General features: G+C 55.3%; 1 protein-coding gene across 3 annotated transcripts in view; it reads left to right on the top strand.

The window, feature by feature from the left end:
* The window catches only part of CACNA1I (calcium voltage-gated channel subunit alpha1 I), a 121,425-nt gene that overhangs the window by 89,681 nt on the left and 4,797 nt on the right, over positions 1–26,947 (top strand). For all 3 annotated transcript variants that reach the window (XM_053584966.1, XM_053584968.1, XM_053584967.1), the window contains 26 exons: positions 1,617–1,768; positions 2,381–2,566; positions 2,864–2,981; positions 3,099–3,254; positions 3,752–3,845; positions 4,502–4,704; positions 5,290–5,769; positions 6,089–6,189; positions 6,892–7,015; positions 7,244–7,312; positions 7,937–8,121; positions 8,648–8,774; positions 9,089–9,214; positions 11,631–11,720; positions 12,957–13,149; positions 13,736–13,887; positions 15,037–15,146; positions 15,785–15,918; positions 16,788–16,858; positions 20,072–20,150; positions 20,784–20,905; positions 21,782–22,120; positions 22,365–22,511; positions 23,342–23,464; positions 24,853–25,018; positions 26,699–26,898. In XM_053584966.1, the coding sequence (XP_053440941.1) occupies positions 1,617–1,768; positions 2,381–2,566; positions 2,864–2,981; positions 3,099–3,254; positions 3,752–3,845; positions 4,502–4,704; positions 5,290–5,769; positions 6,089–6,189; positions 6,892–7,015; positions 7,244–7,312; positions 7,937–8,121; positions 8,648–8,774; positions 9,089–9,214; positions 11,631–11,720; positions 12,957–13,149; positions 13,736–13,887; positions 15,037–15,146; positions 15,785–15,918; positions 16,788–16,858; positions 20,072–20,150; positions 20,784–20,905; positions 21,782–22,120; positions 22,365–22,511; positions 23,342–23,464; positions 24,853–25,018; positions 26,699–26,898 (4,047 nt within the window). The remainder of the gene's footprint in view (positions 1–1,616; positions 1,769–2,380; positions 2,567–2,863; positions 2,982–3,098; positions 3,255–3,751; positions 3,846–4,501; positions 4,705–5,289; positions 5,770–6,088; positions 6,190–6,891; positions 7,016–7,243; positions 7,313–7,936; positions 8,122–8,647; positions 8,775–9,088; positions 9,215–11,630; positions 11,721–12,956; positions 13,150–13,735; positions 13,888–15,036; positions 15,147–15,784; positions 15,919–16,787; positions 16,859–20,071; positions 20,151–20,783; positions 20,906–21,781; positions 22,121–22,364; positions 22,512–23,341; positions 23,465–24,852; positions 25,019–26,698; positions 26,899–26,947) is intronic.

The following is a 26,947-nucleotide window of genomic DNA, read 5'->3' as shown; positions in this document are numbered from 1 at the left end:
ACTGTTCCCTTGAACCACCTTAGCTTCCTTGATGGTGGCACACACTGGCTTGGTATGTTAACTTGGTTCATTGGGCTTTGCTACTAGAGCGTGAGCTTCCTGAGGGCAGGGGCCGTGCCCTGAGTCATTCGCCACTGCCCACCCTGGGTAGCACCAGCCCAGCAAGCATATCATGCATGCTCAGATCTGTAGAAGGCCTGTGGGAATAAATGAATGAATGAATGAGTGAGTGAATCAGTGAGTTCTGGTGGGGTTTCCGTGTGCTGTAATGGGACGGTAGTTTGGAGTCCAACTTGTGCAATGCTCTACCCTGCCACATCCTTACTGCATGGTTCTGAGCAAGTCACTTGATGTCTCAGTTTCCCCAGCCTCAGTTTCCTCACTGTATAATGGAGATGCTAATTCATGTTGTGTGTTGAGCTCAGGAAGGGGCACGTGGTCAGGGCTGAACAAACGGCCCTTCCCTGCTCTGTGATTCAGGCAGGAGTGACCTGGCATCACAGTGAGCACACACCAGACACTTCACTAGTCCCAGAGGGGCCGCGGAGGGGAAAGAAGGGGCTGGAGCCTCACAGGACCCTCAGAGGAGAGGCTTGGAAAGAATGAGATTATTCTCTTGACACCCTGGTTTTATGCATAAGGGAACTAAGGCTCAGAGGAGGGGTCAGTGATGCACAGCCACTTAATGTCCAAACCAGGTCTGGACCCCTCCAAACCCACTACTGCCCCAAATCGTGGTCTCCGTTCCAAACACTGGAGTTCCTCAGATGGTGCCCTTTGCAGAGTGTCACCCGCTGCTAAAAACCATCACCTCCAGGGACAGAGGGAAGTCTGGCTGGAGGAGGTGTGTGGAGGGTGGGCAGGTCCTTTAACCTTCCTGGGTCTCAGTGACCTTCCCGAGAGTGCCATGGGTGTCTGGCATGCAGGAAGTGCGTGGTCTCCATCTTTTTGTGGGGTGTGGCATCTCCAGGCACCTGTGGTCCTGAGTTGGCCCCTTCTGGGAAGGAAGATAGGTCTGCATGGGTAGGGATCATAGGCAGAACCTGGGAGCCAGCTACCTGGCCCCACCACTTGCTAGCTCTGCAGCCTCAGAAATGATGAGCCTGCAAATGGGCTCTTGTGAGAGACCCAGTGAAGTGACACCTGGGAAGTGCCTAGAACAGTGCCCGGAGTGTGGTAAGTGCTCACTAAATGGGTCAGGGTCATGGTTGAATAGGAGTTTCTAGTAACCCCTGCTGGCCCACCTTCTGGTCTTGCTCTGCATCTAGCCACATGACCTCAAGCTAGCCTCTGAGCCTCAGTTTCCTCATCTGTCAAATGGGTACTATAACGCTTCCCTCAGTGTGCACTGCCAGCATCATTTCCACATTTATGGAAGTTCAGCCCTGTGGGCTCCCCCAACCCTCACTATCTCAGTGGACTTCTCAGAAACCCGAGGTAGTAGAGTTGAAAGGTCCTCAAAGACATCATGCATGGGGTCGGGTGGGGGGGACACTAAACTCCAGAGAGGACACTGCCCTTCCAGGGTCATGCAGGCAGGGTGAGTGTCCAGAGGGGATCCACGGCTGCCCCCGGGCCTGACAGGGTCTCCATGTCCCACCCCGATGTCTCCACAGCCTGAGGAACTGACTAACGTTCTGGAGATCTGCAACGTGGTCTTCACCAGCATGTTTGCCTTGGAGATGATCTTGAAGCTGGCTGCTTTCGGGCTCTTCGACTACCTGCGCAACCCATACAACATCTTTGACAGCATCATCGTCATCATCAGGTATCCCTCCCCCCACTCGCCCAGCAATAAAGGGGCTGACAAGGGTGCTTCATGCACAGACCCTAACCAGCATGTGACCTACGTAAGATGACAAAGGGAAACCATTACCCCGAAACACAATGATCCAAGATCAAAACCCTTGTGATTTAGCAATGTATGTGCTTCTGGATTGAGGTGTTAAATAGGTAAGATCCAGCACTGGGTTTGTGATTGCCATCATCCCAGAGAGGGGATGAGCATAAATCATATTCAGAAATACCCACTTCAACTGTCACGGGACATGAAGACATCAGTTATTTCGTTTGCCCACAAAGTCATAGGTACTGTTAATTCTGTTTATGTGCATCATCAAAAGAAATGTTAAATTTCAAAAAGAGTTCAGTGACATTCATGAACCTTTTGGACTATAGCCACAGACTTCCTGGGGGATCCATGGACTCCAGGTTAAGAGCACCTGCTGTAGCAGCAACCAACATACTTGTTGGATGAGTGGATGAATGAATGGACGCTCTCTGCCCCCTCCATCCTCCCCTTCTTCTTCTGCCCTCCTCTCCTTCTGGCCTCCAATGATCCCTCCCACCTGCCCCCTACCCCTACCCCACTGGTCCACAGCATCTGGGAGATTGTGGGGCAGGCAGATGGTGGCTTGTCAGTGCTGAGGACCTTCCGGCTTCTACGCGTGCTGAAACTGGTACGCTTCATGCCTGCGCTGCGGCGCCAGCTCGTGGTGCTCATGAAGACCATGGACAACGTGGCCACCTTCTGCATGCTGCTCATGCTCTTCATCTTCATCTTCAGGTGAGCCCCGACCCTGGAGGCCACACCTTTGGGACCTGCCAGAGCTGTGGGCAGGAGCTTGGGGGACGTAGTTGGTTGAGATTCTTCACTTGGACCTGGCTGTGAATCCTGGCATCATCTCTCAATCCCTATGGTTCTGGGCAGGCACTTCCCCCTGAGCCTCAGTGTTCACCTCTGTAGAATGGGAACAATGCTGCCCCTCTTCTGTTTTACTAGGTTGCCCCAAGAATGAAACATGGTGGGTGGGCAGAGGGTTTGGTGCTGTGAGTCCTTGAGCTGCCATCATCCTTTCCCCAGCATCCTTGGGATGCACATCTTTGGCTGCAAATTCAGCCTCCGCACAGACACAGGAGACACAGTTCCTGATAGGAAGAACTTTGACTCCCTGCTGTGGGCCATCGTTACAGTGTTCCAGGTGAGTGGCAGCCAAGTGTCCATGTGTGTCAGGGGAAGTGATTCTGGGCAGTGGGCCTGGGAGGGGTGGGGGTTGACGGCCTGCGGTACTGTTGGGCTGACTGTGTCCCCCTAACAGATCCTCACGCAGGAAGACTGGAACGTCGTCCTCTACAATGGCATGGCCTCCACCTCCCCCTGGGCCTCCCTCTACTTTGTCGCCCTCATGACCTTTGGCAACTATGTGCTGTTCAACCTGCTGGTGGCCATCCTGGTGGAGGGCTTCCAGGCAGAGGTGACCATGGCCCTGGCAGATGAAGCACCCCCTCAAGGCTTGCAAGAGACTAGGCAGGAGAGAGGCAGCCTGGATGGGGGGGAAGGTTGCAATTCAAACTTTTTGCAGCTGCATGTCCCCCAAAGAGAGGGTTGCCAATGAGGTGGTAAGCTTCCTGTCACAAGAAGCATGCAAATGGAGCCTACATCTAAGATGGGATCCCTGCCTCTCCCTCAGGATACAGGATTAGGCCTCTCTGTCTCTGAGATTATAAAGCCCCCAAGATCTGGGATTCTGGCTCCTGCTTTCTCCATTCTCTGAGGCTGGGGGTTATTTTGCAGTCAAGCAGATTCGAGTTTGTGACCTGGGTCCTTGTTAGCTTTTCACTTCCTTTCTCTGACCCTCAGTTTCTTTATCTCTAAAATGGAGGTGGAAACACCCATGGAAAAATTCGGGAGGGAGGTGGGGAAGGAAGGGATGAGCTGACCTGTGCTCAAACATGAGGGACCATCTCCCAGGGTGATGCCAATCGCTCCTACTCCGATGAGGACCAGAGCTCATCCAATATAGAGGAGTTTGACAAGCTTCAGGAGGGTCTGGACATCAGTGGAGGTAAGCAGACCTCCACTTGTCACCTACAGGGCCAGCAGCCTTTCCCAGAAACGCAGCAGGGGAGGGAACAACATCTGGCTTCCTCCTCAAGCCTAGGCTCAGGGACTGCTAATTCTCTGTGGTTTGTCATTTATGTTCATAATTGAAAAAGAAAAAAGCTCAATCTCAAAACCAGGACAGTGATACCCACGGGCCATGGGGATTCTAGCCGTGGGGAGATGGAAGCCCCTACATCCTTCCACACAGTGCAGTCTTTTGGTTAGAGCCTTGGGTGGTTGCCTGGGTTCTGGTCCCACCTGGCACCACTGGGCAGCTCAGAACAAGCCCCTGCCAAGCCAAGCCCAGTGTCCTTCTTGGTAACCTTATTGGACAGTCCTTGCCTGTTTCCCACAATGGGTATGGGAGTGAGATGTCATGCTGGGTGAGGCTCCAGGCCCTGAACACAGAGGCACGCAATCCACACACATCTACCTGAAGTGGAGCGCCAGGCAGACAGGGTGCAGGGATGCATGTGTGATGGGTGTGACCAGGAAGTCGCCTTAGAAATGCTCTCCATTTCTATTCTGTCCATGTTCCTTTCTGTCTCATGGCTTCCTTGCTCTTGTTTTGTCCTTCTGTCTGCTGTCGGTCTCTCTGCCTCCATCTCCCTCCTCCAGATCCTAAGCTCTGCCCAGTCCCCATGACCCCCAATGGACACCTGGACCCCAGCCTCCCACTGGCTGGGCATCTTGGTCCTGCTGGGGCTGTGGCACCAGCCCCCCGCCTCTCACTGCAGCCAGACCCTGTGCTGGTGGCCCTGGGTTCTCGAAAGAGCAGCGTTATGTCTCTGGGGAGGATGAGCTATGATCAGCGCTCCCTGGTGAGTCCTTGTGGTGTGCTCTGGATGGGCATTTCCTGCTGGAAGTGCGTTGAGGGAGCCTGAAGAAAGGTACCTGCCAGTCCAGCTTCAGACTTCAGACACTAGACTGAAGCTAGACTGAGCACCTAGCCCCGCCCCCCCTCACCTGAAGCCCTATCCCCTCCAGCCCCATTCCTGGGTGCCCAGTGCCAGAGCAGGTGTTGGCAGTCAGGAATGAAAATGACTAAGTAGTGTCAGTGGGTCTGGTGCAGAGAACTGGGTTTTCATCTTGGCAGCAGTGCATAGGGTAAAACTGCCCCATGGCACCTCCAAGCTGTGTGACCATGAGCAAATTACTGTCCTTTTCTGAGCCTCAGTTTCCTTGGTAGCAGAAGGGGATGTAGCCTCCCAGTACACGTGCCCACAGGTTCTATGGTTGTGGATGGAGTAAGAGACAGGACAGGGAGAGGACCCCATACCTTAATCTCCATCTAGGCAGTTGGCCTTCTCAACGCCACTGCGGGGCATTTAGGCTGCCTTCAGTTGCCCCAGTCGTTGGGTGGTTCCCGTGTGGGGCACTGACCTGAGCTCCGGGCCTCCTCCCAGTCCAGCTCCAGGAGCTCCTACTATGGGCCATGGGGCCGCAGCGGGGCCTGGGCCAGCCGTCGCTCCAGCTGGAACAGCCTCAAGCACAAACCACCGTCCGCGGAGCACGAGTCCCTGCTCTCGGCGGAGCGCGGCAGCAACACCCGGGCCTGCGAGGGTGCAGGGGAGGAGGCGCCGCCGCGCGCTGTGCCCCTGCACGCCCCCCACACGCATCACGCGCACCACGCCCACCATGCGCACCACCTGGCGCACCGTCACCGCCACCACCGCCGGACGCTGTCCCTCGACACTAGGGATTCGGTGGACCTAGCTGAGCTGGTGCCTACTATGGGCGCCCACCCCCGGGCCGCTTGGAGGGCGGCGGGTCCAGCCCCCGGGCATGAGGACTGCAATGGCAGGATGCCCAGCATCGCCAAGGATGTCTTCACCAAGATGGGCGACCACCGGGATCGCGGGGACGACGAGGAGGAGATTGACTATGTGAGTGGGGCGGGGCCGCAGGGGCCCAAGAGCCGCGTGACTGTGAAAGGAGGAGGCGGGGCTGAGGGGCGGAGTCAGAGTGATTAGCCCCTCAGAGGGGCGTGGCCGGAGGGGATAGGGCTTCAGGGGGCGGGGGCGGGGCCAGGTGCTCACACTTGAGCTGGGCCAGCAGCTAGGAGAGAAGACCTTTCAGCCTGTCCTTAGCGGAGAGAGTTCGGGGGTCATCCGGCACCCCCAGTTTGCTTGCTAGCCGACATGGGCGGGGATGGTCAGCTGTGTCCCGCGCTGACCCTCCTGTGCTCCCCACTTCCCTTACCAGACTCTATGCTTCCGCGTCCGTAAGATGATCGACGTCTACAAGCCTGACTGGTGCGAGGTCCGTGAGAACTGGTCTGTCTACCTCTTCTCTCCTGAGAACAGGTATGTGGGGCCAGGTTCGGGGTGAGGGTTACAGTAGGGGTGACATGTCTGGGAGGGATAGATCTTTGCAAAATCAGGCAAGGCCATGGGTGACACCGTTGGAGGAACCTCCTGTTCCTGGGGTGGGAAGTCTGCAGGGAGGGTTTAGATGTTTGTGGCCAGGCTTTACTGGGCATCTTCTCCACTCCAGGCCATCCCTTTGCTGGGCACCAGGTTGGATAGGTCCTCAAGTTGGTGCTCACTCTGGAGGGGGCATCAGAAGGCTTTCTGGAGAAGGAGGCCTTCGTGCTGGGCTCTGGAGGTGGATGGCATTCCAGTTGGTACAGCAGGGGCTGTAAAGAGATGGAAGCTGGTCGGGGTGAAGGGAGTAGCCTGAGGGAGGGCCTGGGGGCAGAAGCCACGGGCATTGAGCATTATGGTGTTCTCATGACAGGGGTCATGGACTTGGGCCAGGGTTTGGAAAGCCGTGAGTGCCAGGGCAAGGTGGGTGCCCTCCATGATGTGGGCGTGTGGTCAGAGGAGGCAGCTCTAGGTGAGCACCCTGAGCAAATGTAAAGTTGGCACCTGCTGTGTGGCCAGAGGAGAAGAGAGGGGTCACTTCTCTAGGCCTGGTCTGTGCTCCTGCCTTGTCCCTCTGCCTTCCTCCTGATCAGGGTGGGAGGGAAACTGATACTCATCTGGCCCCCTGACCTCCCTGCCCAGGTTCCGGGTTCTGTGTCAGACTATCATCGCCCACAAGCTCTTCGACTATGTTGTCCTGGCCTTCATCTTCCTCAACTGCATCACCATTGCCTTGGAGCGTCCCCAGATCGAGGCCGGCAGCACAGTGAGTGGCTGCAGCCCCTGGGCAGGGTAGAGGGACAGACACCTGGGTCTGCTGTGTGGCAGCATGCGAGGGCTGGTGGCAGGGAGCTTGCCTCTGGAGAGGAGGAAGGTGGCCCTGAACTGAGAAATGGCAGCCTCTCCTGAACGCCCTTTGGCTAAAGCACAGGTTGTCCAGGTGTTGGGCAGTTCTGAGAGCCCTTGGGTCCCACTTATGTCCCATGTCTTATAGGAACGCATCTTCCTCACGGTGTCCAACTACATCTTCACAGCCATCTTTGTGGGGGAGATGACACTGAAGGTAGGTCCCAGCTTCACCTGGGACCATTGCCACTTCCATCTCCAGGCCCCTGACCCTTGGCCCAGACCCTGCCTCAGCTTGTCAGTCACCTGCCCATCAGGTACATTCCCCACATGTCCCCTCTGGGTGCCAGTCCCTGGGATTGGCTCCTGGGAGGCGGAGGATGCCTGCGCTGTCCCGCTCCCAGGAGTCACAGCCTACCTGAAAGGCGAGTACAGGGGGCATTGGCAGTGTAATGGAGGTACCTCCTGAAGGTGGGGGAGCAAGAGAAACATTCCATCTGGAACGCTTGTGGCTTTGAATTGGATTTGCCAGATGTGCTGGGAGAACCTAATGGGAGGTTTCCTAAGTCCTGACCTGCCCTGTCCCCGCCTATCTCCCTGTCCTTAGGAGGGCGCCCAGAATGGTCCCCACCACCACCTCTCTGACACTCCCCCTTCGGTCACCATCAGTTCTCTCCCGGAACCCCACCTGACTCGCCCAGCCTGACTCACTTGGTCCCCTCGCTGAGGCCAGCCCACCTCACCTTCCGCGCCGGTCCGGCTGGCCCCGCCCACCCCGCCACGCCCACCTCCCCATCCCTTCCCCGCGCTGCGGCCTGACCCTGGCTTCACCCCTGCACAGGTGGTCTCGTTGGGCTTGTACTTCGGAGAGCAGGCCTACCTACGCAGCAGCTGGAACGTGCTGGATGGCTTCCTGGTCTTCGTGTCGATCATCGACATTGTGGTGTCCCTGGCCTCCGCCGGGGGAGCCAAGATCCTGGGAGTCCTCCGTGTCTTGAGGCTCCTGCGCACCTTACGCCCCCTGCGGTGAGCACCCATCCTGCCCCGATGGGGGGATGTCACTGCATTGCACACTGGAGATTAAATGTGCACCTCACTCTGGCCTTCCCCATGTGCTCAGTCCTCCAATGGCACATGCCAAGTATTGAGAGTCCTGGGAGTGGGGCATGCTGCAAGGACAGGGCTGGAGGAAGCCCCCCCCCACACACACACACTCAGAGTGCCACACACTCTGTCCCTGAGTGGCTCACTGTCATCTCTGGGCATCAATCTCTAGACTAGGGTGTGGTGTAGACCCTAGGGGACTGGGCACCGTGAGGGCTAAGGGCAAGTGCCCCCTGACCACATGGCCAGCAGTGTATTTAGATTTGGGGCTCGGGTCATAGCTCACCACCTGTTTTGCTGAAATATGGGTAGCTTGACTGCTTTCTGTATGTTCTCTGCCATTCCCGATGCCCTAGGGGCTTCAGCCCTGGTAACTCCAGGCTGAATGGTGGTTGCTTCCCAGCCTGGCTTTGGGCTCTTGGTGACTCTGACCTGTCCCTGCTTACAGCGTCATCAGCCGGGCGCCAGGCCTAAAGCTGGTGGTGGAGACTCTCATCTCTTCTCTCAAGCCCATTGGCAACATCGTCCTCATCTGCTGTGCCTTCTTCATAATCTTTGGCATTCTGGGAGTACAGGTGAGGGGTGCCTAGCTTGGCAGGGACTGCAGCGGGCTCTGTTGCTGGGGAAAAGGAAACCCAGCACAATGGTGGGGAGACTTCACATTCCTATCCAACCCTTGCATACTGGCCCACTGAGGCCTCCGGTGGCTGTGGCAAGCAGCCATGGGCCTTGCCAGTGGCAAGTTCCCAGTTAGGGAGGGAGTCAGACACGGGCTCAAATGACTGAGCACAAGGCCTGCTGGGTAAATGCAATTGAAAGGCGGGTCCCCCTTCTTTCTTGGGCCACTCTCCACCTCCAGGAACACTAGCCTTGTTACTTTTTGCCCTAGCTCTTTAAGGGCAAGTTCTACCACTGTCTGGGCATGGACACTCGCAATATCACCAACCGCTCTGACTGCATGGCTGCCAACTACCGCTGGGTGCATCATAAATACAACTTCGACAACCTGGGCCAGGTGAGCACAGCCTGCCTATCCTGACCTGACCCTTCCCCTGAGGGAGGAGTGACATCTCTTCCATGCCAATGGCCCTAGCATCACACATCTGGCTCCAGTCCTGCACTGCCAGGACTGATGCTGTGATGTGTCCTCTTTAAGCCTCAGTTTCCTCTTCTGCAAAGTGGGTAGGGTACCCCTCACCTCACAGGTGGCAAAGGGTTAGAGATCTGTGTGCAGAGTGCCCCATGTGGGCACGTGGCACTTGATAGCTACTTCAGTGAACATTGGTCCCTGGTCTCCACCCTCCTCTCAGGCAACCCTGACAAGAGTTTGAGTCAACCAGATGTGGGTATGAATTCCACCTCTGCCTCTTCCTATAGATGTGACCTCTCTGAGCCTCACTTTCCCCATCTGTGAAATGGGGATTTTGCAGCCCATCAGGCAGGCCATGGTGGAGGCCAAGTGTATCAAGTCCCCGTCCTAGGGTGGGCTCTTTCTCGCATCACCCACCCTCTGTTCTCTGCTCCAGCTGGCAGGCAGGCCCTTGCCTGCGTTCTGCTTTGCCCTGGGTCTTCCTCTCCTGGGGGCCTGCCAGGCTTGACCCAGTGCTGCAGGTGAGAGCCTCCCTCATGTCCCTAGAACTGCTCCTGTTTCTCAAGGGCCCAATCAAGTGGCTAGGTGTGTCCAGACAGAGGTGTGCCTTGCCCAAGGTCACACAGAGAGGAAGCAGGATCTAGACCCCTGTACCCCTCTTCTTCTGCCTCCCAGAGGTAGCCTCAGGTGGGGAGATCCCCTGAAGCTCCACCCTCAGTACCTTCAGGGAAGGGAACCATGTAGCTCTCCAGGGCAGTGAGTGGCCAGAGGAAGGGTGTCAGAAACCAGGCCATGGTCACTACCTTCACCACCCCACACCTCCAGGAGCAGTGTTTCTTCAGGTTTTTAACAACTCACAGTAGGGAAATGAAGTCACAGGAGGCTGAGGGGAACCTGTGAGGGTTCTTGTAAGCCTGTTCCTCACCCCATCACCTGTGGGCTCTGCCCCAGTGCCAGCCCTTTTCCATTCTGGGTACGCTTTGCACTGGATGGGCTCATCCGGAACCATCAGTAGGGTGTTCTCAGCACCCAAAGCCATCAAAGGGTAACAGCAGGGTCCACGGCTTTCACTACACAGAGGGCCACTTACCAGCTGTGCACCCTGAGGCAGGTTCCACACCTTCTCTGTGTTTCAGTGTCTATCTGTCAGTGGGAACAGTGATGGCAGGTCCTTGAAATATAGAGGACTCATGTACCTCCCTAGCAGGAGGGCTTCCCCATGTCCCCGTGTACTCATTAGCTCCAATCTATGGGTGGAGGGGGCAAGAGCTTGTGAATTTTCTTGTCCAAGACCACACAGCTAGTTAATTTCAGAGCTGGATCAGAATCCAGGGCTGTGGGTACAGGAGGCAGGGTCGGGGGTTACCCTGCCTACTCCCAGGTCTGAGCCCTTCCAGACACTCTCAGCACAATTCCCACCTGGAAAGGAAAGAGAAAGGATGGGAAGGAGGGGCCAGAGCAGGGCCAGAAACCTGGCCCAGAACTCCTCTGATTCCTGGCCCAAGGTGGCGGGAGAACAGATGGGGTATGACCACCTCTGCTCAGGGAGGGGACAGCCTCTGGTGGTCTGGGACTCTGGGATCTCACTGACTACTAACGTCTGTTCTCTGCAAGGATGGCACCGTTGGCCACACCCAAGTTCAGTTCAGAAAACCTTTGTGAGCACCAGTGCTCTGTGCTGAGGGCTGCAGGACCAGCTGTGGCCCCTTTGAAGGGACACAAAGGATGCCGGGCTGTCATCTGCATAGGAGCCTTGGCTGTCTCTCTCCTGGGGACCATCTCCATTTTAAACTTTCACATACCAGTAGTAGTAGTGACTGCCATTTGATAGCAATGGGCCCAGAGATATTGAGGAGCTTGCCCCAAATCACACAGCCAGGGAGTGCCAGAGGCTTGGGCTGCACCCCAGGCCTCCTGACTCCTATCTTGTGAGATTCTATGTTCAGGTGCTAGGGCAAGTGATGGTGGAAGGAACCTTCCAGTTTAGTCTCAGGGCTCTCCCGGCAGACCTGGCTGGTGGGTACTCATTAGCTCCATTCTATGGGTAGAGGCAGCAGGAACTTACAAATTTTCTTGGCCAAGACTACACGGCTAGTTAATTTCAGAGCTGAGATCGGAATGCAGGACTGTGGGTCCAGCCAACTGTATAGGACATGGCAGGCACATAGTAGTGGGTCTTTAAAAATGATCTGTTGGATGAGGGCAGAGCTTTGCCACCTAGGGGAGGCCTCTTTGTTTCTTTGCCTCCTAGAGGCAGAAAATGGAGAGTTGTGGAGGGGTGGGTGTGGCCTGAGCTGCCTTCACTCCTCACCCCTGCACTCTCCCTCCCTGTTTCTACCAGGCTTTGATGTCTCTCTTTGTCCTGGCATCCAAGGACGGCTGGGTGAATATCATGTACAATGGTCTGGACGCTGTCGCTGTGGATCAGCAGGTAGGTGTGGTTGGGGCCAGGCCAGGCCTGGACTGGGGGAGGGGTGTGCTGTCTTGGTGGGGGGCAGTCTTCTGAAACTGAGGCCAGTGAGACTCATGATGTCTTTCCACCCCTCAGATCCTGGCCTGGTGGGTGGAGAACTGAGTGCAGAAGAAAGAGAGGGGCTGAGCCAGCTGGCAGAGGGAGAACAGGTGCAGTGAAGCCAGAGAGTGAGGTGTTCAGGGGTTTGTGAGAGTGAGAGTTGTCAGAGGTAGCAGGAGGAAGCAAGTAGGACTGGATGGATCACAAGACCCTGTGAGTGCCATGGCAGGGGCAAGAGTTTATACAGAGGGAAGAGACAACCAGCAAAGGGCTTACAGCAAGGGAGTGGTATCCCTTGCCTATGGGGTTTGCTTGTCACAGTGCAGGTGGGGGGATGGATTTGGAGAGGAGAAAGAGGTAAGAGGGGCAGGAGGCATACTTAGCCTGGGCTCTCAAGACCTGCTTGGAGCAGAGATCCTCTTTGGAGCTAGCCAAGGATTTTAGGCTAGACACGTGGCTGACCAGGGTTGGCTGTGCCCAGACTGAGGGTAGACCAGGGACAGACCCACTGGGGAGGAGTCAGGCTGTGGGTAACCCCAGGCCCATAATAGACCTCTGGCTCTTGGCCTCATGAGTCCCACTTAGTAAGACTCTGGAACTGGAGGTGGGGCTGAGGGTTTAGGGGGAATGAGAATACTTGGAGGCATCTTCCTAGACTTCTTGTCTGAGCACATGGGCTCCACTAGGGCTGTGCTCTCCCGTTGTTGGCTTGTTTTCTGCCTTGTTTCTGGATGGGTGGATAGATGAGTGGGTAGATGGATGGTTGGATAGATGAATAAATAAGTGGATGGATGGATGGGTAAATGGATGGATGTGTGAATGGATGGATGGACGGATGAATGGATGGATGGACAGATAGTCGGATGGATGGGTGGGTAGATGGATAGAAGGATGCATAGATGCATGCATGGGTGAGTGAATGGATAGGTGAAACTGAAGAAGAAGACAGATAAATGTGTGTCCAGGAAGCAGCAGCTGAGTAAGGAAGGAAAGGGGACTCTCCTTGCTGCACTTCCTACCTGCTCCCTCATCCAGACTCATGGCCACCTTGGAGGCTGTGTGTATTCCATTTCATGGGTGTCAGCAAAGCGGGCACCTGCCTGTGGCCCTGCAGTGCCTGATCAGCCTCCTCAGACCCATCTGGTCCCCCTGTAGCCGGTGACCAACCACAACCCCTGGATGCTGCTATACTTCATCTCCTTCCTGCTCATCGTCAGCTTCTTTGTCCTCAACATGTTTGTGGGTGTGGTGGTGGAGAACTTCCACAAGTGCCGGCAACACCAGGAGGCTGAGGAGGCACGGCGGCGGGAGGAGAAGCGGCTGCGGCGCCTGGAGAAGAAACGCCGCAGTGAGTGGGTGCCTGTGGGGGTCTGGGGTCCCCTGCTGGCTCTAGGTCCCCTGCCTGTTGCTGCTGGTCTCTACTGAGGGGCTGGGACTGGGCCAGACCCCAGCCTGTTGGGCCTTTGAAACAGGAAGGAAACAGAAAATGCAGTTCCTGTGCCCTGACCCAGCCCCTCCTCCCAGGGCCCCATCAGTGTCCACTTGGAGTCCGGTGGGTGACACCATGACCACCTGAGTGAGGCTTCAGGGATTCAGTCTAGGCAGGGGGCAAAGGCAGAGCCTAGATGCTCAGACCTAGGCTGTAGGAGGCCTTCTTCCCATAGCAGATCTGGAGCCCTGCCCTGGGCTCATTGGGGGAAGATGGGGACACCAATGTCCTGCCCTCTTTCTGTCTCCCTCATGCAGTGCTGGTTCCTTCATGGTGACCTGGCTAGGTGGAAGAGACTTAATACTGATTCCAAGGGCCAGGGTGGACTGACATCTTTCCCCCTTGCTTCCTTCCTTTCCTCTGCCTCTACCTCCTTTGTGCTCTTTTCTCTTTCACTTGGCCCCAACCCTTCTGGTCTGTGCCATCCCCCCAACTCCCTATGCAGAGGCTCAGCGTCTGCCCTACTATGCCACCTATTGTCCCACCCGGCTACTCATCCACTCCATGTGCACCAGCCACTACCTGGACATCTTCATCACCTTCATCATCTGCCTCAATGTGGTCACCATGTCCCTGGAGCACTACAACCAGCCTACGGTGAGCCCTCGTCTGCTTGCTAGCCTCATTGCTAGCCCAATGTCACACTGGGAGAGTGGGGCAGGGGTTAACTAACAGCAGGATCTGAGCATCTCCGCATGCTGGGCCCTGTGCTGGGCACTACAGGAGGAGAAGGCACAGTATAATGCTGACCTCAGGAAGATTGGGGCCTGGTGAGACAGATGCCTGAAAGAGAGAGTTCAGAGGGAAGTGTGATTCATTCCTGTTGGGTGGGGGAGGTAACGTTGGACCCAACTTTGAGCATGGTTAACAATGACTGTAGTAGTGTGTTAAATGCTGACTCTTTGCAAGGTACACTATGTATATGAACCTTTTAATCCCCACAGCAACCCTATTGGGGGTGTGTGGCTTTTCTAGATTTTATAGATGAAGAGTCTGAGGCTCAAAGGGGTTAAATATGATGCCTAAATTACTCAGTTGTAGGTAGTGGAACCAAGACTGAAATATAGATTTGCATTCACATAGTTTCTGTTACTTCCTGGTCATGTGGAGCCTGGGGGAAGGGTATTCCAGGTGGCAGGATCATTTCAGGCAAAACACTGGGGCGGAAGGGGGTGACCAATTCCCAGCTGCAGCTACATTCATGTGATAGGAAAGGAATATTATGAGTGTAGGGAAAGGGAGGGTACCCATTGGAAGACTGGAACAGTAATTATAGCTTTTACAAATTGACATGAAGAAATGGAATAATAATAGCTCACATTTACCAAGTATTTATTCTGTGCCCAGCACTGAACTATTAGCTCACTTAATTTTCATAGCACCTTTCTGAGAGCAAGCAACTTGCCCAAGGTTTCACACTGAATAAGGAATAAATACTAAGCCAGCATTCAAATCTAGACAGTCTGTGTAAGGAGCACTTAATCACTACTCCATACTGACTCCAGAGAGGAACAAATGGACCATACCAGCAGAAATAATAAAAATGAAACAGAAGGAACAACAATGTGAAATAAATAATACCCATTAAGTAAGATGGAAGAAATAAAAACAGTATATAAGTCATTGCATTAAATATAAATGGGCTAAATATTGTCCTTAAAAGGCAGAGACTTTCTGACTACAGTAAGATTAGAGGGCAGGTCATGAATCCTGGATCATATTTCTCTTTACTCCCTCTCCCAATAGTCCCTGGAGACAGCCCTCAAGTACTGCAACTATATGTTCACCACTGTCTTTGTGCTGGAGGCTGTGCTGAAGCTGGTGGCATTTGGTCTGAGGCGCTTCTTTAAGGACCGGTGAGTGGCTGGGCTAGGCTAGGGCAGCATAGGGTGTTCTGCAGGATAGGGAAGCAGTCCTGACCTCTCCAGACTTCTTCCTGGAGCAGTGGAAGGAGATAAACCAGTAAGCATCTGGGCAATGATGCCAGGGGCCCGCACGTGCTGCCTATAACCCTGAATAGGAAGTGGTATGGTCTTATATTATGGGTGTAGAGCATTCTACCAGGTCCTTTTTGGTTCAACTTTGTGGGTCCCCCATACTCAGAACAAGGCCTGTCTCATGCTAATTCTTGTTTTCAGAGGGAACAAGTGAGGCTCAGAGAGGTTGATGGACTTGCCCAGGCCTACACAGATGGAACAACTAGCTCAAGATTTAGACCTAGAAGCCACAGCTCATGCCTGATCCCCTGCAGAATGCCAGAGATGTTTATTTAGCTCTGTCAGTCCCTTGCTTGAGGGAGCAATGGCCATGAGGACAGAGAGGGGGCCAGACCCCATGGCATTTGGAGGGGCAGGAAGGGAGAGGCCACAATAGGAGGGTGAAGAACAACTCCAACAGGCCACAATAGGAGGGTGAAGAACAACTAAGGTGTGTCTGAACCAGATGTTTCCTCTTCCCGATACCCACTACTGTCTTCTTGTGCCTGGCTGAGCAGGTGGAACCAGCTGGACCTGGCCATTGTTCTTCTGTCAGTCATGGGCATCACGCTGGAAGAGATCGAGATCAATGCAGCCCTGCCCATCAACCCCACCATCATCCGCATCATGCGGGTTTTGCGCATTGCCAGGGGTGAGGGCCAGGGGTGGGTGGGGAACGGGGCAGCCAGGGGTGGGATGGGACTCCCCCTTGCCTGGGACAGGGCACATGAGTGGATGGAAAGAGGCAGGGGCAGGAATGCTTGGGCATAGTTGGCCCTCCATGTGCACATTGTCTTTCCTGGCACACTCAACTGTCCTCACTCCCAGACAGCTCTGCACAGCACACACTCCTACTTCCTTCTAACACCATGACCTGTGCAGGCCCATCTCAGAGTGTGATAAGGGAAAACAACTTGCTGGTTTTACTCAAACTCAGTGATGGGGACACATGGTCGTCAGCACTTCTGGAAATCCCCTTTCTTTTTTTTACTTATTTATTTATTATTTTATTTATTTATTTATTTTGAAATCCCCTTTCTTCTCTCAGAGCCTCTCATTCCCCTCAAGGCTATTCCTACATTTTTAAAAAAACCTCCTCCTTTAGTGCTCCAGGTCTCCCTGGGTTCCCAGGTGAGGAAGGGTTTGCAGAAACTCAGAAAATAACACTAGAATCCTCTTAGCCAGACGGGAAGGGAAGAGATGTGGCCACTTGCATCGGGCATTTGGAGTCTGTGACACACCCACACAGGTGGTGTCATCCATGCCCATGTGAGTGCCCTCATTCTCATAGACTTGGACATATTAGCACTGACATCCACACCTATGTCCATGTGTTTTTGCGCATACCCCACTCAACCTGGAGCTGTACCCACATTCTCATAGCATGGATCTGATAGCTGGCCTCTGCTTGCACATTCCTCCGTGTTTTCCCTCTTCTCCCAAATTTACATATGTGACACATGTGCACATATGCCCCACTGGCTCTCGGCTGAGTGCACTGGTACTTGGTCTCTCCCACAGTGCTGAAGCTATTGAAGATGGCCACAGGGATGCGGGCCCTGCTGGACACGGTGGTGCAGGCTTTGCCCCAGGTAAGAGCCACCGTGTCCAGTGTCAACCCTACCTAGGTGTCATGGGTGGCATTCTGGGCCCTGGGACTGCAGATCCTGACACCCCTTCTTAGAGCTGCCCAGAGCTGGTGCAGATGCCATCTCTGGCAAAGCAGTTTGAGCCAGGGGCTGTGAGAGGTGGAAAGGCCCCTCTTGCCTCTTTCTTCTGGCTTCACCAAGAAGTTGCCAATGCCCACTCTGTATCCAGCTCTGCTTGGGCACTGAGGATCCGCCTGATGCCCTTGGGAGCCCCTAAGCTGGCCAGGAGACAGATGCCTTGGGGTAGTGTGGGGAGGGGTCTCCAGTGTGCTCCAGAGAGAAAGGAGGCACCAGACACTCGCTGGGGAAATCAAGGGAGGCAGCCTAGAGCAGGGGAATTTTGAGCTTAACTTCCAGGGGTGGGGGGGCTTGGCAGAAGGAGGTGGCAGTGTGGATGGAGAGGTTCTGACACCAGGGTGGGGACCCTTGAGAAGGTAGAGAAGTCCCTCATCCCATACCCACTGGTCAACAGGGGATATAGGCTCACAGCCACAGAGGGTACATTTTTCATCCTCCTGGGAATTCTTGGATCCTAGTCCCTCCCTATCCTGCTGTCTTGGCTGCTTGAGGCCTCCCTTCAGGGTGGCCTCTACTCTGAAGTGAGCCTCATGCACATTCTTTTATTTAGGCATCTTAAAATAAAGGACACAGAGAGAGCACCAAAAAAAAAAAAAGAATAAAAGATAAACATCCCAGGGAAGGAAAAAGCAGAGCTAATTCTTTCAGGGATTGGGCTAAGGACACCAGTGAATTTTGTTCTTGAGTTTCCTGTGAGCTTCCCAGCAGCCTAGTTACAAAGGGAAAGCAGCATAGCTCTTGTCAGGTCAGTATGGAAAGCAAGGGCATTTATTCAAAGATGTGGTTTTTCCTAACACTAAATTCCTTCTGAGGGCTTTGTCACATGGGAGATGGGGATGATGCTGGTCTGGGGTCTATGCAGACAGGAAGTGGGTTGAAGGTTGGAGCCCAGACTTGGGCCATTGTGCCTGGGCCCTGGGCATGTGACTTAACTTCTCATGCTTCAGTTTTCTTGCCTGTGAAATGGGGATGATGATGAAGCATTGCTCTTTCAAGTGCTTATTTCAGAGGCTGTTAGGAGATTTCAAATAGTTAAAGCTTACAAAGCACTTAGCAGGGTATGATTCATGGGAACTACCACAGAGTTGGGTAAGGACGGGGCTGGTGGGAGAGTGCTCCAGCCTTCTGGCTTCCTTGCCCCTCCCTTGTCTCTCTCCCTACTCTCCCTGAGCTTCCTATCCTGGCTCTCCAGGCCAAGGTTGGGCTGGTGCAGGGCTCATGGGAATGTTTAGGAGGTTCCCTCAACTAGGAGACACATGATGGTAATTAAACTATCATAAGCACTCTAAGAGAAGCACATGCCAAGTACCACGTGGCCATGGAATGGGGCTTACACCTATTAGCTGACACCTGTGTTGTCATATGGACATTGGACATTCCCCCAGTCCTATGAAAAGTGCTATAAAAATGAAACTTTAGCCTCTTCCCACCAGGCTCTGCCCTGTGCAAAGGAGGAGACATCAGGGAAGGCTTCTCGGGGAGGTGACCCATGAACTGGGCTTTGAGAAGTTCAGAGGAGGCATGTAACAGGCAAAGATAGAGGGTCTTACCTACAGAGGGAACAGAATGTTCACAGACACTACCGGGTCCAATTTCTGTGTGTCTGGAGCCAGGGCTGGAAGATCAGGATGGAAGGGGTTCTTGGGACCAGGTACAGCAGGCTCTTCAGTGCCAGAATAACAAACTCGGGCTTTATCCTGTGGCAACGGGTCCCACAGGAGTGTTCTGGACAAGGGAGGCCTAAACCAGAGCTGCCTTTTAGAAGGTTGCTCTGCGGTTGGGAGAACAAATTGGAAGGAGAGGCTGACAGCTGAAGAGCCGAGGAGAAGGCTGTGAGCCCTACAGTCTCTGTGGTGCTGCAGAGGGGACTGACAGGAAACGCTACCAGCCCAGCGCCTGTGCAGGGTGAGAGGCTGAACTATGAGGACTTCAACCACGCCAGGCCCATCTCAGCCATCAGGGCCTCACAGTTTGCCTTGCAGGCTCTCAGTAAGCGCTTGCTGCATTGATGAATGGAACATCATTTAATTAGACACTATCAGTGCAGAACGGCTGGAGCAAAGAAACATGAGCCTATGATTAACGGGGTTTACTTTTCCTCAATTAATGCGAATGTCACCTGATTCTGTTCACACAGGCCTTCGTAGGGCTCTAGGAGATATTCCATTTCTAGGGCAAGAATGTGAGTTAAAGGCGGCCTCTGGTGGATGGATAGGTTTGAACTAGGTTTGAAATTGGGACGTTTTCTCCTGTGGGAACTGTGGGACAGGGGTGGCTGGGTCTGCAGGAGGCTTCTGGCACCCACAGGCCTGCGTGATTCTTATGTTCACTATTCTCCATGGCCAAGCCCCGTGCTGGCCTGAAGAGGCAAATCCCACTTCAGCCACTTGTGTCCCCACTCCTGAGCACTTCCCAGACCAGCAGAGGACAGTGATAGGGATGTACCAGTTATATTTGCACTGCACTGTCAGTTTGCGTCCTGGGCTGCCTGGAGTAATCCGAGTAAGCTTCATGGAGGAGGTGTTTCTTCTCTCCCTCTTTCCGTTCATCCATGGAACCTTACTAACTATGCAAGGTGTATAGGAGAGATTGTGTGCATGGCCCCTAGAGGCAGTCTACCGGGTTTGAATCCCTATCCTACCATTCACTAGCTGTGTGACTCTGAGCAAGTGACATCACCTCTCAGTCTGTCTTTCTTCATCCGAGGAATGAGGATAAAAGATAGTTCATAGATTATTGTGAGAAATAAGTGAATAAGTGCTTGAACAAGATGGCTCATAATAAAGATTTCACATGCGTTTTGCGGTTATTCTGAGCCCTGTGTTGGACCTCACCTGCCTCTAGTTCTGTGGGGGTGGCAGACATTGACACATAGTCTGATGACATGTTACAGCTGTCCGACCCTCAGGCTGGCCTTGTGTTTGGAGCCTGGGCCATGCCCCTGCTGTCCCCAGGCTTGGTGCCCTCCCTGAGCCTATTGGCCCCACCTGCATCCTCCCCAGGCCCGGCAGCCCCCACCCATGCCCCTCACCTCTGCACTCCCTAGGCCCCACCCCACTTCACCTGCACTCCCCACAGGTGGGCAACCTGGGCCTCCTCTTCATGCTGCTCTTCTTCATCTACGCCGCCCTGGGTGTGGAGCTCTTTGGGAAGCTGGGTGAGTGGCTCTCTGGGGGTGCAGCAGGGCTGGATGGCCTTGACCCCCTCATCCTGTCACACCTGGGTCTTTGTACTGGGGAGATGCCCCTCCAGCTGGGCCTGTGGGTGGGTTGCCCTCAGCTGACAGCCCCAGTCTTGGTGTGGGTAGGAACTCTAGGAAGCTGACAGCCATGTCCATGTACACACCAACAGGCCCGGGTGCTGGGTCCCTGGCTGGAACCCCTAGTTGTCTAGTCTCCTAGGCAACCTGCCTTCCCCTGCCCTGATGCCAGGGCCACTCCTACACAGAGAGGCCAGGGTGAGGGCAGAGGGCAACACAGCCTATGCTGAGCTCAGCCCTGCAAGGTCAGCTCCAGAAAGCCAGGTTTCCTGGAGGCCTGGCCCTTGCCCCATATCCTCCCTCTCAGACACTGATTCTTGGGTGGGGAGGAGAGCCAGACTCTGAGTCTGAGCCCCAGCTGTGTGCCACTTCACTGAGCCTCAATTTCTCTCTCTGTTGGCTGGCACAGTCCCCCGTGCACCTCTGAGGGCTGCGGGGGGATTCTGAGATGAGGCTGGAGGTATCAGCTCAGGGTGAGCATGTAGGCAGGCTGCGCCCACGGGGCAGGGCTGACCTCCCCTCCCCTTTCAGTCTGCAATGATGAGAACCCATGTGAGGGCATGAGCCGGCACGCCACCTTTGAGAACTTTGGCATGGCCTTCCTCACACTCTTCCAGGTCTCCACTGGTGACAACTGGAATGGGATCATGAAGGTACCTGTGGGAGGGCCAGGGAGGAAGTAATCGGGTGGGTCCCTACCCACCCAGCGCCCTATTGTACATGGGAGGGGTGTGCAGGGCTCAGAGAGGTCCACCGTTGTTGGGTCCCATCAATGTTGCCGTGGGATCAGTGCTCAGATTCTGGGGAAAACGACCCTGGCCAGGCCCAGAGGGGCTTTGGTGCCAGGCAGGTCTGCAGGCCAGGGCCAGGCCCTCAGGCATATGCTGCACTGACCAAGTCCCCCAGCAGAGGTGGCCTGTCTCCAGCCCACGACATGGGCTGGGCTGGGCAGAGAGGGCTCACAGTGGGCAAAGGTGAGGCCTCTGTTGGAGGCTCTTGGGGGTGGAGGTGGTAGCATCTTGCTGGGAATGGCCCCCAACAATGGGTCTTCAGAATGGGGAAGCAGGGGAGCAGAGAAAGGCAGGCCCCTCACTGAGGCAGCAGCAGGAGGGTGGTGGAAGCATCTTTGACTCTGTGGGGCTGGAGGTTGAGCTGGCATAAAAACCAGAAAGCAAGGACAGGGAGGGCTCTGGTCCAGGCAGCCTAGCCAAGAAGGGAACCTGCCCCCTTGCCCAGCCTAGCCCAGGGGCCTCTGAAGGAAGCCCCGGATGCTCAGCTCAGCAGGATGCAGTGAGCCATAGTAAGGGAGGAGAGGGCACTGGGCTGTCCGGGACTTGGCTGAGGCAGACAGATGCCCCCACAGCCAGAGTGGGCTGGGGCAGTCAAGGGCCATGGTGGGGGTTTGCATCTTGGCACTGGTGGCCGTGGGCTGGCCTCCTCCCTCTGGCAGCCTTTGCTGCCTCCTCTGTCCAGTGGAGGTGAGGCGGCGGTGGGGGCCGGCTCCTCACGGCCCTCCCTGCCGGGCACAGGACACACTGCGGGACTGCACCCATGATGAGCGCAGTTGCCTGAGCAGCCTGCAGTTTGTGTCGCCGCTGTACTTCGTCAGCTTCGTGCTCACAGCCCAGTTCGTGCTCATCAACGTGGTGGTGGCTGTGCTCATGAAACACCTGGACGACAGCAATAAGGAGGCGCAGGAGGATGCCGAGATGGATGCTGAGATTGAGCTGGAGATGGCCCACAGCCTGGGCCCTGGCCCTCGGCTGCCCACCAGTTCTCCTGGGATCCCCAGCCATGGGCCAGGAGGGGCAGGCAGCGGGGGCGATGCTGAGGGTCGCTTGTGCCGGCGCTGCTACTCTCCAGCCCAGGTGGGCAGGGGCCGGAGAGGTGCAGGGGTCGCCAGAGGGTGGGTACTGCCGCAGGGCTGGGAGGGCAGCTGGGCCGGAGGCCTTAGACAGAGATTCTGGCCTCCCTTGCTCCGCTTCACAGAAGGGTGTTGGTCCCAAGCCAGGGGTGCAGAGAACAGGGAGGGCAGCTGTGCCTCACTCGCCCCGCAGTCCCGGGACCCAGCCGATAATCCCGACTGTCCCCACCCCGTCCCCGTCCGCCTAGGAGACCCTGTGGCTGGACAGCGTCTCTTTAATCATCAAGGACTCACTGGAGGGAGAGCTGACCATCATTGATAATCTGTCTGGCTCCGTCTTTCACCACTATGCCTCACCCGCCGGCCACGGGAAGTGCCACCATGACCAGCAAGAGGTGACATAGCCCAGGAAGGGCCTGGTGGGGACCGACTTGAGGGAAGAGGCTGGCTCTGGGCCACTAAGACCAACCTGGGCCAGCTCGGCCACATGCTGGCCCCGTGGCCATGGCAGACCAGCTCCCTGAGGCTAGGCCAGATGCAGGCCTGTGGTGTGGCCGGCTGCAGAGCGGGGTGAGCCCCAGCCCCATGTCCATGCACAGTGGCGCTCAGGAAGGGCAGTGGCCTCCTCGTGCACTGCTGCTGCCAGGCAGGAAGCCCTGTGAGGTGTCTCCAGTGCAGCATGCCCTCTCTATGCCCTGAAGAGGCCTCTGAGCCTATGGCCATCATCCTAGTGTCAAGCTCTGATGCCCTGCCCAGGCCTCGAGCACAGGGTTTACCTCCCCCCCTCCCACTCAGGGCCTCACCACTGGTGCAGACTCAGGAGGCTTCCCCACTCCTAGCAGTGTGGGCTCAGTCTCCTGCCCTGTGGTGGCTGCACGTTTTCTAGGGTCTTTGGTCCTGCACTTTCCCCTGCCTCTAACATGCTGTGCAGGTGTCCATACGTGACCAAGGAGTCAGCCCCAGCCCAGCCTTGACAGGCAGAAAGCAGGGGAGTGCATAGCTGAGCTGCACGATGGGCCTGGCTTCCGTCACCATCAGGTGTCATACAGGCTGGGCCCCTTGCATGGGGTAGACACCACCATCCATGCCCCGCAGGCCTCTGGGCCTCTTTGACCGTGGTTCTGCGTCTTTTCAGAGGGTTAGGACTGTGGCTGAGCGCTCTGGGATCCAGGTCTGCCCTGCCCTGGCTCCAGGATTAACCCGAGGCCACCATCTCTCCCTGTAGGTACAGCTGGCTGAGACAGAGGCCTTCTCCTTGAACTCAGACAGGTCTTCGTCCATCCTGCTGGGTGATGACCTGAGTCTCGAAGACCCCACAGTATGCCCTTCTGGCCACAAAGACAGCAAGGTGAGTGACCATGGTGGGCTCCTGGGCAGACAGGTGCATCTCTGTGGCCTGTCTTCTGCCCCCAGCCAGGACTCCACTTCTTCACAGCTCAGTAATTAGTAGCTAATTACTACTAGCTGTGTTCCGGGCCTTCATCTTTTGTTGGTCAGAGGAGGGCAAGAGGGCTGAGAGAAGTGGAGTGACTTATTTGAGATCACACAACAGGCTTGCCCAGGCCTATAACCATGGCATCCAGTGGCCTCGACTACTGCTTGTTGCTCTGGCTATTTTTTATTCATTCAGTGGGGTTGTCCTGGCAGGCCAACCTCAGTGGGGGGAGTTGTGTGAGGCACAAGTACCTACTGTGTGCCAGGTGCTGTATCCACACCAGTGGTTTGTCTGCCCACAGTTCAGTGCATTATGGATGATTTGACACACTTCATGTAGGAGGAAATGGAGGTCCTGAGAAGTGAGAGGACTTGCCCATATCACAAAGCCAGGAAGGACAGAACAGGGACTGCATCCCTGGGGCTGGCCCCAGCCTCTACCACCCGGAGGAGGACCCCTATGTTGGTTTTAGAGAATCAGGAAGAGGTCTCTCCCTGGGCTGTAACCCCAAGGCCAAGGCATTCCTGCCCGGCTAGAGGTGGGAGTAGGGAGTGTAAGTGGCAGCTGTGGATAGGAGGAGGGTGAGACCTTGGATGAAGTGGGAACTCAGTGGTTCTGCTGGAAGGGAGCCTTTATCCCTAGGCAGCCTGGGCTTGGCACCTCTGCTGTCCTCCATCAGCTCGGGGAGAGCTTGTTGGGGGAGGATCTTCCCTTCTCCTCCCTGGCTTCTCTGCCCCTCCCTGAAAGTTGACACTGCAGTTACCTGCACCCCTTAATTAAGGCCATGTCTTGTGCTGGACCCAGCAGGTCAGAAGAAGTTGGAGTAGTTTGAGTCCATCCGCCTTGGAGGGGGATTAAGGCAGGTGTTGAGGAATTTGCTGGGCAGGGGTCTCCTTGGGCTACAGGGCTGAGGAATGCCAGGGCCGGGTGCCTGTCATGTAAGACCCCACTGCAATGGCTAGGAAGGAGGGGTTACTCTCTTCATTTATGGATGTGGAAATAGACTCCGCAAAGGGAAGGGATCCACCCAAGGTCATGCTCCCAGGGAAGCTCCCAGCACTGCTCAGCCTGTTTTTTGATGACTTTGCCAACCTTGACTAGCTTGTGTGCTAGGTCAAGGTCTGGAGGTGGGGCCGTTTCACCTGGGTTTTGGAAAGTAGTGATTGTTGGCAGGTGGAGGAGGCAAGCGGCAGTTCATCCCTGTGGTGAGGGTAGCCTGAGTGTGGGGCTGTGGAGCAGGGCGTACAGGTGGCTGTGCCCCTTCCCCCATCCTGCCCCCTCCTACCTCCTTTTCCCTGCAGGGTGAGCTGGACCTGCCTGAGCCCATGTGTGTGGGGGACCTGGGCGAATGCTTCTTCCCCTTGTCCGCTACGGCCATTTCGTCAGGTCCAGAGAACTTCCTGTGTGAGATGGAAGCAATCCCATTCAACCCTGTCCGGTCCTGGCTGAAACATGAGAGTAGTCAAGGTGAGGGGTGGGAGCCCCATCCGCTCCCCACAGCACTCCCTAATCTTGGGTATCTGCTTCACAGGGAGGTGGTTGAATTTTTTTCTTAGTATTTTTGCCCAGACCATTATATTTAGACCAGAAAAAAACGAGATGAATACCTAATAATAAGAGACAGACTCTTGGGCAATAAAACAATGATGAATGATCAAGATCCAAATAATACAAAGAGATGAAATAATTATAAGAGAGCCTTCAGCAAAGGGAGCCTTCATTCTGAGCTTCCTAGCAGCTATGGTGAAAAGGGAAATAGACACACACACTGCCAAAGGATTGCTGCCAGATCATTGAGGTGTTTTTCTAGAGCTCAGTCTGAGAGGTGTTTATCCCATAAGTCTTCATACAAATTGCCATTGAACATCAGAAAACCTAATGTCTTCAATAGCCCTTTTAAAAAAAGTCCTAACACTTATACCCCCAGCATCCTGTTTATGATTTGGGCCCATAGCTGGGCAGGAGGACAGGGGACTGAGCTGTCCTGTCCACAATTTTGGCTCACCTCTGCCTGAAGTCCTTTTCGAAGGTGATAGGAATCTGGTTTCACAGCACTGGCTGGGCGTGGGGTGTCAGAGAGATGAGTAGCCTACCAGAGAGGGTCCCCCAAGACCCTGGGCGCACCCCATGTACCCTTCTAGGATCCGTTCATCGGGTGCCTCCCAGGAGGTGGGGGTGGGATGACTTTTTCAAGGACCCTCCCTAAAGCCAGTGACCTCTCAGCTGGACATGATAGTTAAAATGCTGAGACTCCAAAGTTCCTGAACCAAAAGTCAGAGCTCAGAGCCATGTTGACTGAATGAAATCTCATACTCTTTAGTTAACCATTTATTTACATTTTCCTTAAATAATAAGATGGTATAAAATAGGAATCCTGCCTGAGAACATTCAGGCTCTCCAGCCATCTGGGGCATATATTTACACCTTCCCAAATTCCTTTATCCCATCCTGCAAGGCGCTGAGGGGACTGTGTTCAGAGACACATCCAGGACCTGCCTCCAGCTTCCCGAGTGCCTGCACCCTGCACTTGCCTTTCACAGTCTCTGCAGAGCAGGCCATCCTGCCCATCCAGTGCAGGGCCAGCCCCAGGGCAGACACACCTCACCTTGCCTGGCTAGTCCCTGTGGGTATGTCAGGACCTGAGGGGTGGCCAATTCCTTTTTTTTTCTTTTTTGCCAAGGCTGGGTAAAAACCAGCCACCCTAGGTATATGGGGCCGGCGCCCTACTCACTGAGCCACAGGCGCCACCAAGGGTGGCTAATTGTTGTGAGCATCCACTGTGTGCCCAGTGCTGGGCTGGGAGCTCTGCAGCCGTTTCTTCTGCTTACTTCCTCGAGGTAGGCATCTTGGCCCCTTTTACAGAGGAAGAGACTGAGGGGTCAGGGCTTGAGCCTAGCCCTGCCTGGCTCCAAGAGCTATTTTGCCCAGTGCTTGTGCTCCCAGGAATCACACTGTTTGCTCAGTATTTCTCTTGTATTCACAATGGGGAAACCAAGGCTTAGAGAGGGGGATGTATGCACGGTCTCCTGGTGAGTTTGTCAGGTGGCCTCTCCCTGCCCGTCCAGTGAGACAGGTGCTCAGCACAACCTCCAGGGGCCCACCTGCCAGCCTGAGACCCTCCCCCAGTTCCATCTCCTCTCTCTCCAGCACTGCCCCCAAGACCCTTCTCCCCGGATGCCTCCAGCCCGCTCCTGCCCATGCCGCCCGAGTTCTTCCACCCTGCTGTGTCCGCTAGCCAGAAAGGGCAGGAGAAGGGCACTAGTGCTGAGAGCCTCCCCAAGATCGCCCTCCAGGGCTCCTGGGCATCCCTGCGGTCGCCAAGCGTCAACTGCACCCTGCTCCGGCAGGTATGGGCACCTCCAGGCTCCAGAGAGCTGTCCTGCAGGGACATTTGAG

This window comes from Nycticebus coucang, chromosome 3 (genome assembly GCF_027406575.1).
Source record: "Nycticebus coucang isolate mNycCou1 chromosome 3, mNycCou1.pri, whole genome shotgun sequence".
NCBI lineage: Eukaryota > Metazoa > Chordata > Mammalia > Primates > Lorisidae > Nycticebus > Nycticebus coucang.
The sequence above is the reverse complement of the archived record's forward strand: the minus strand, read 5'-3'. Positions and strand labels throughout refer to the sequence as shown.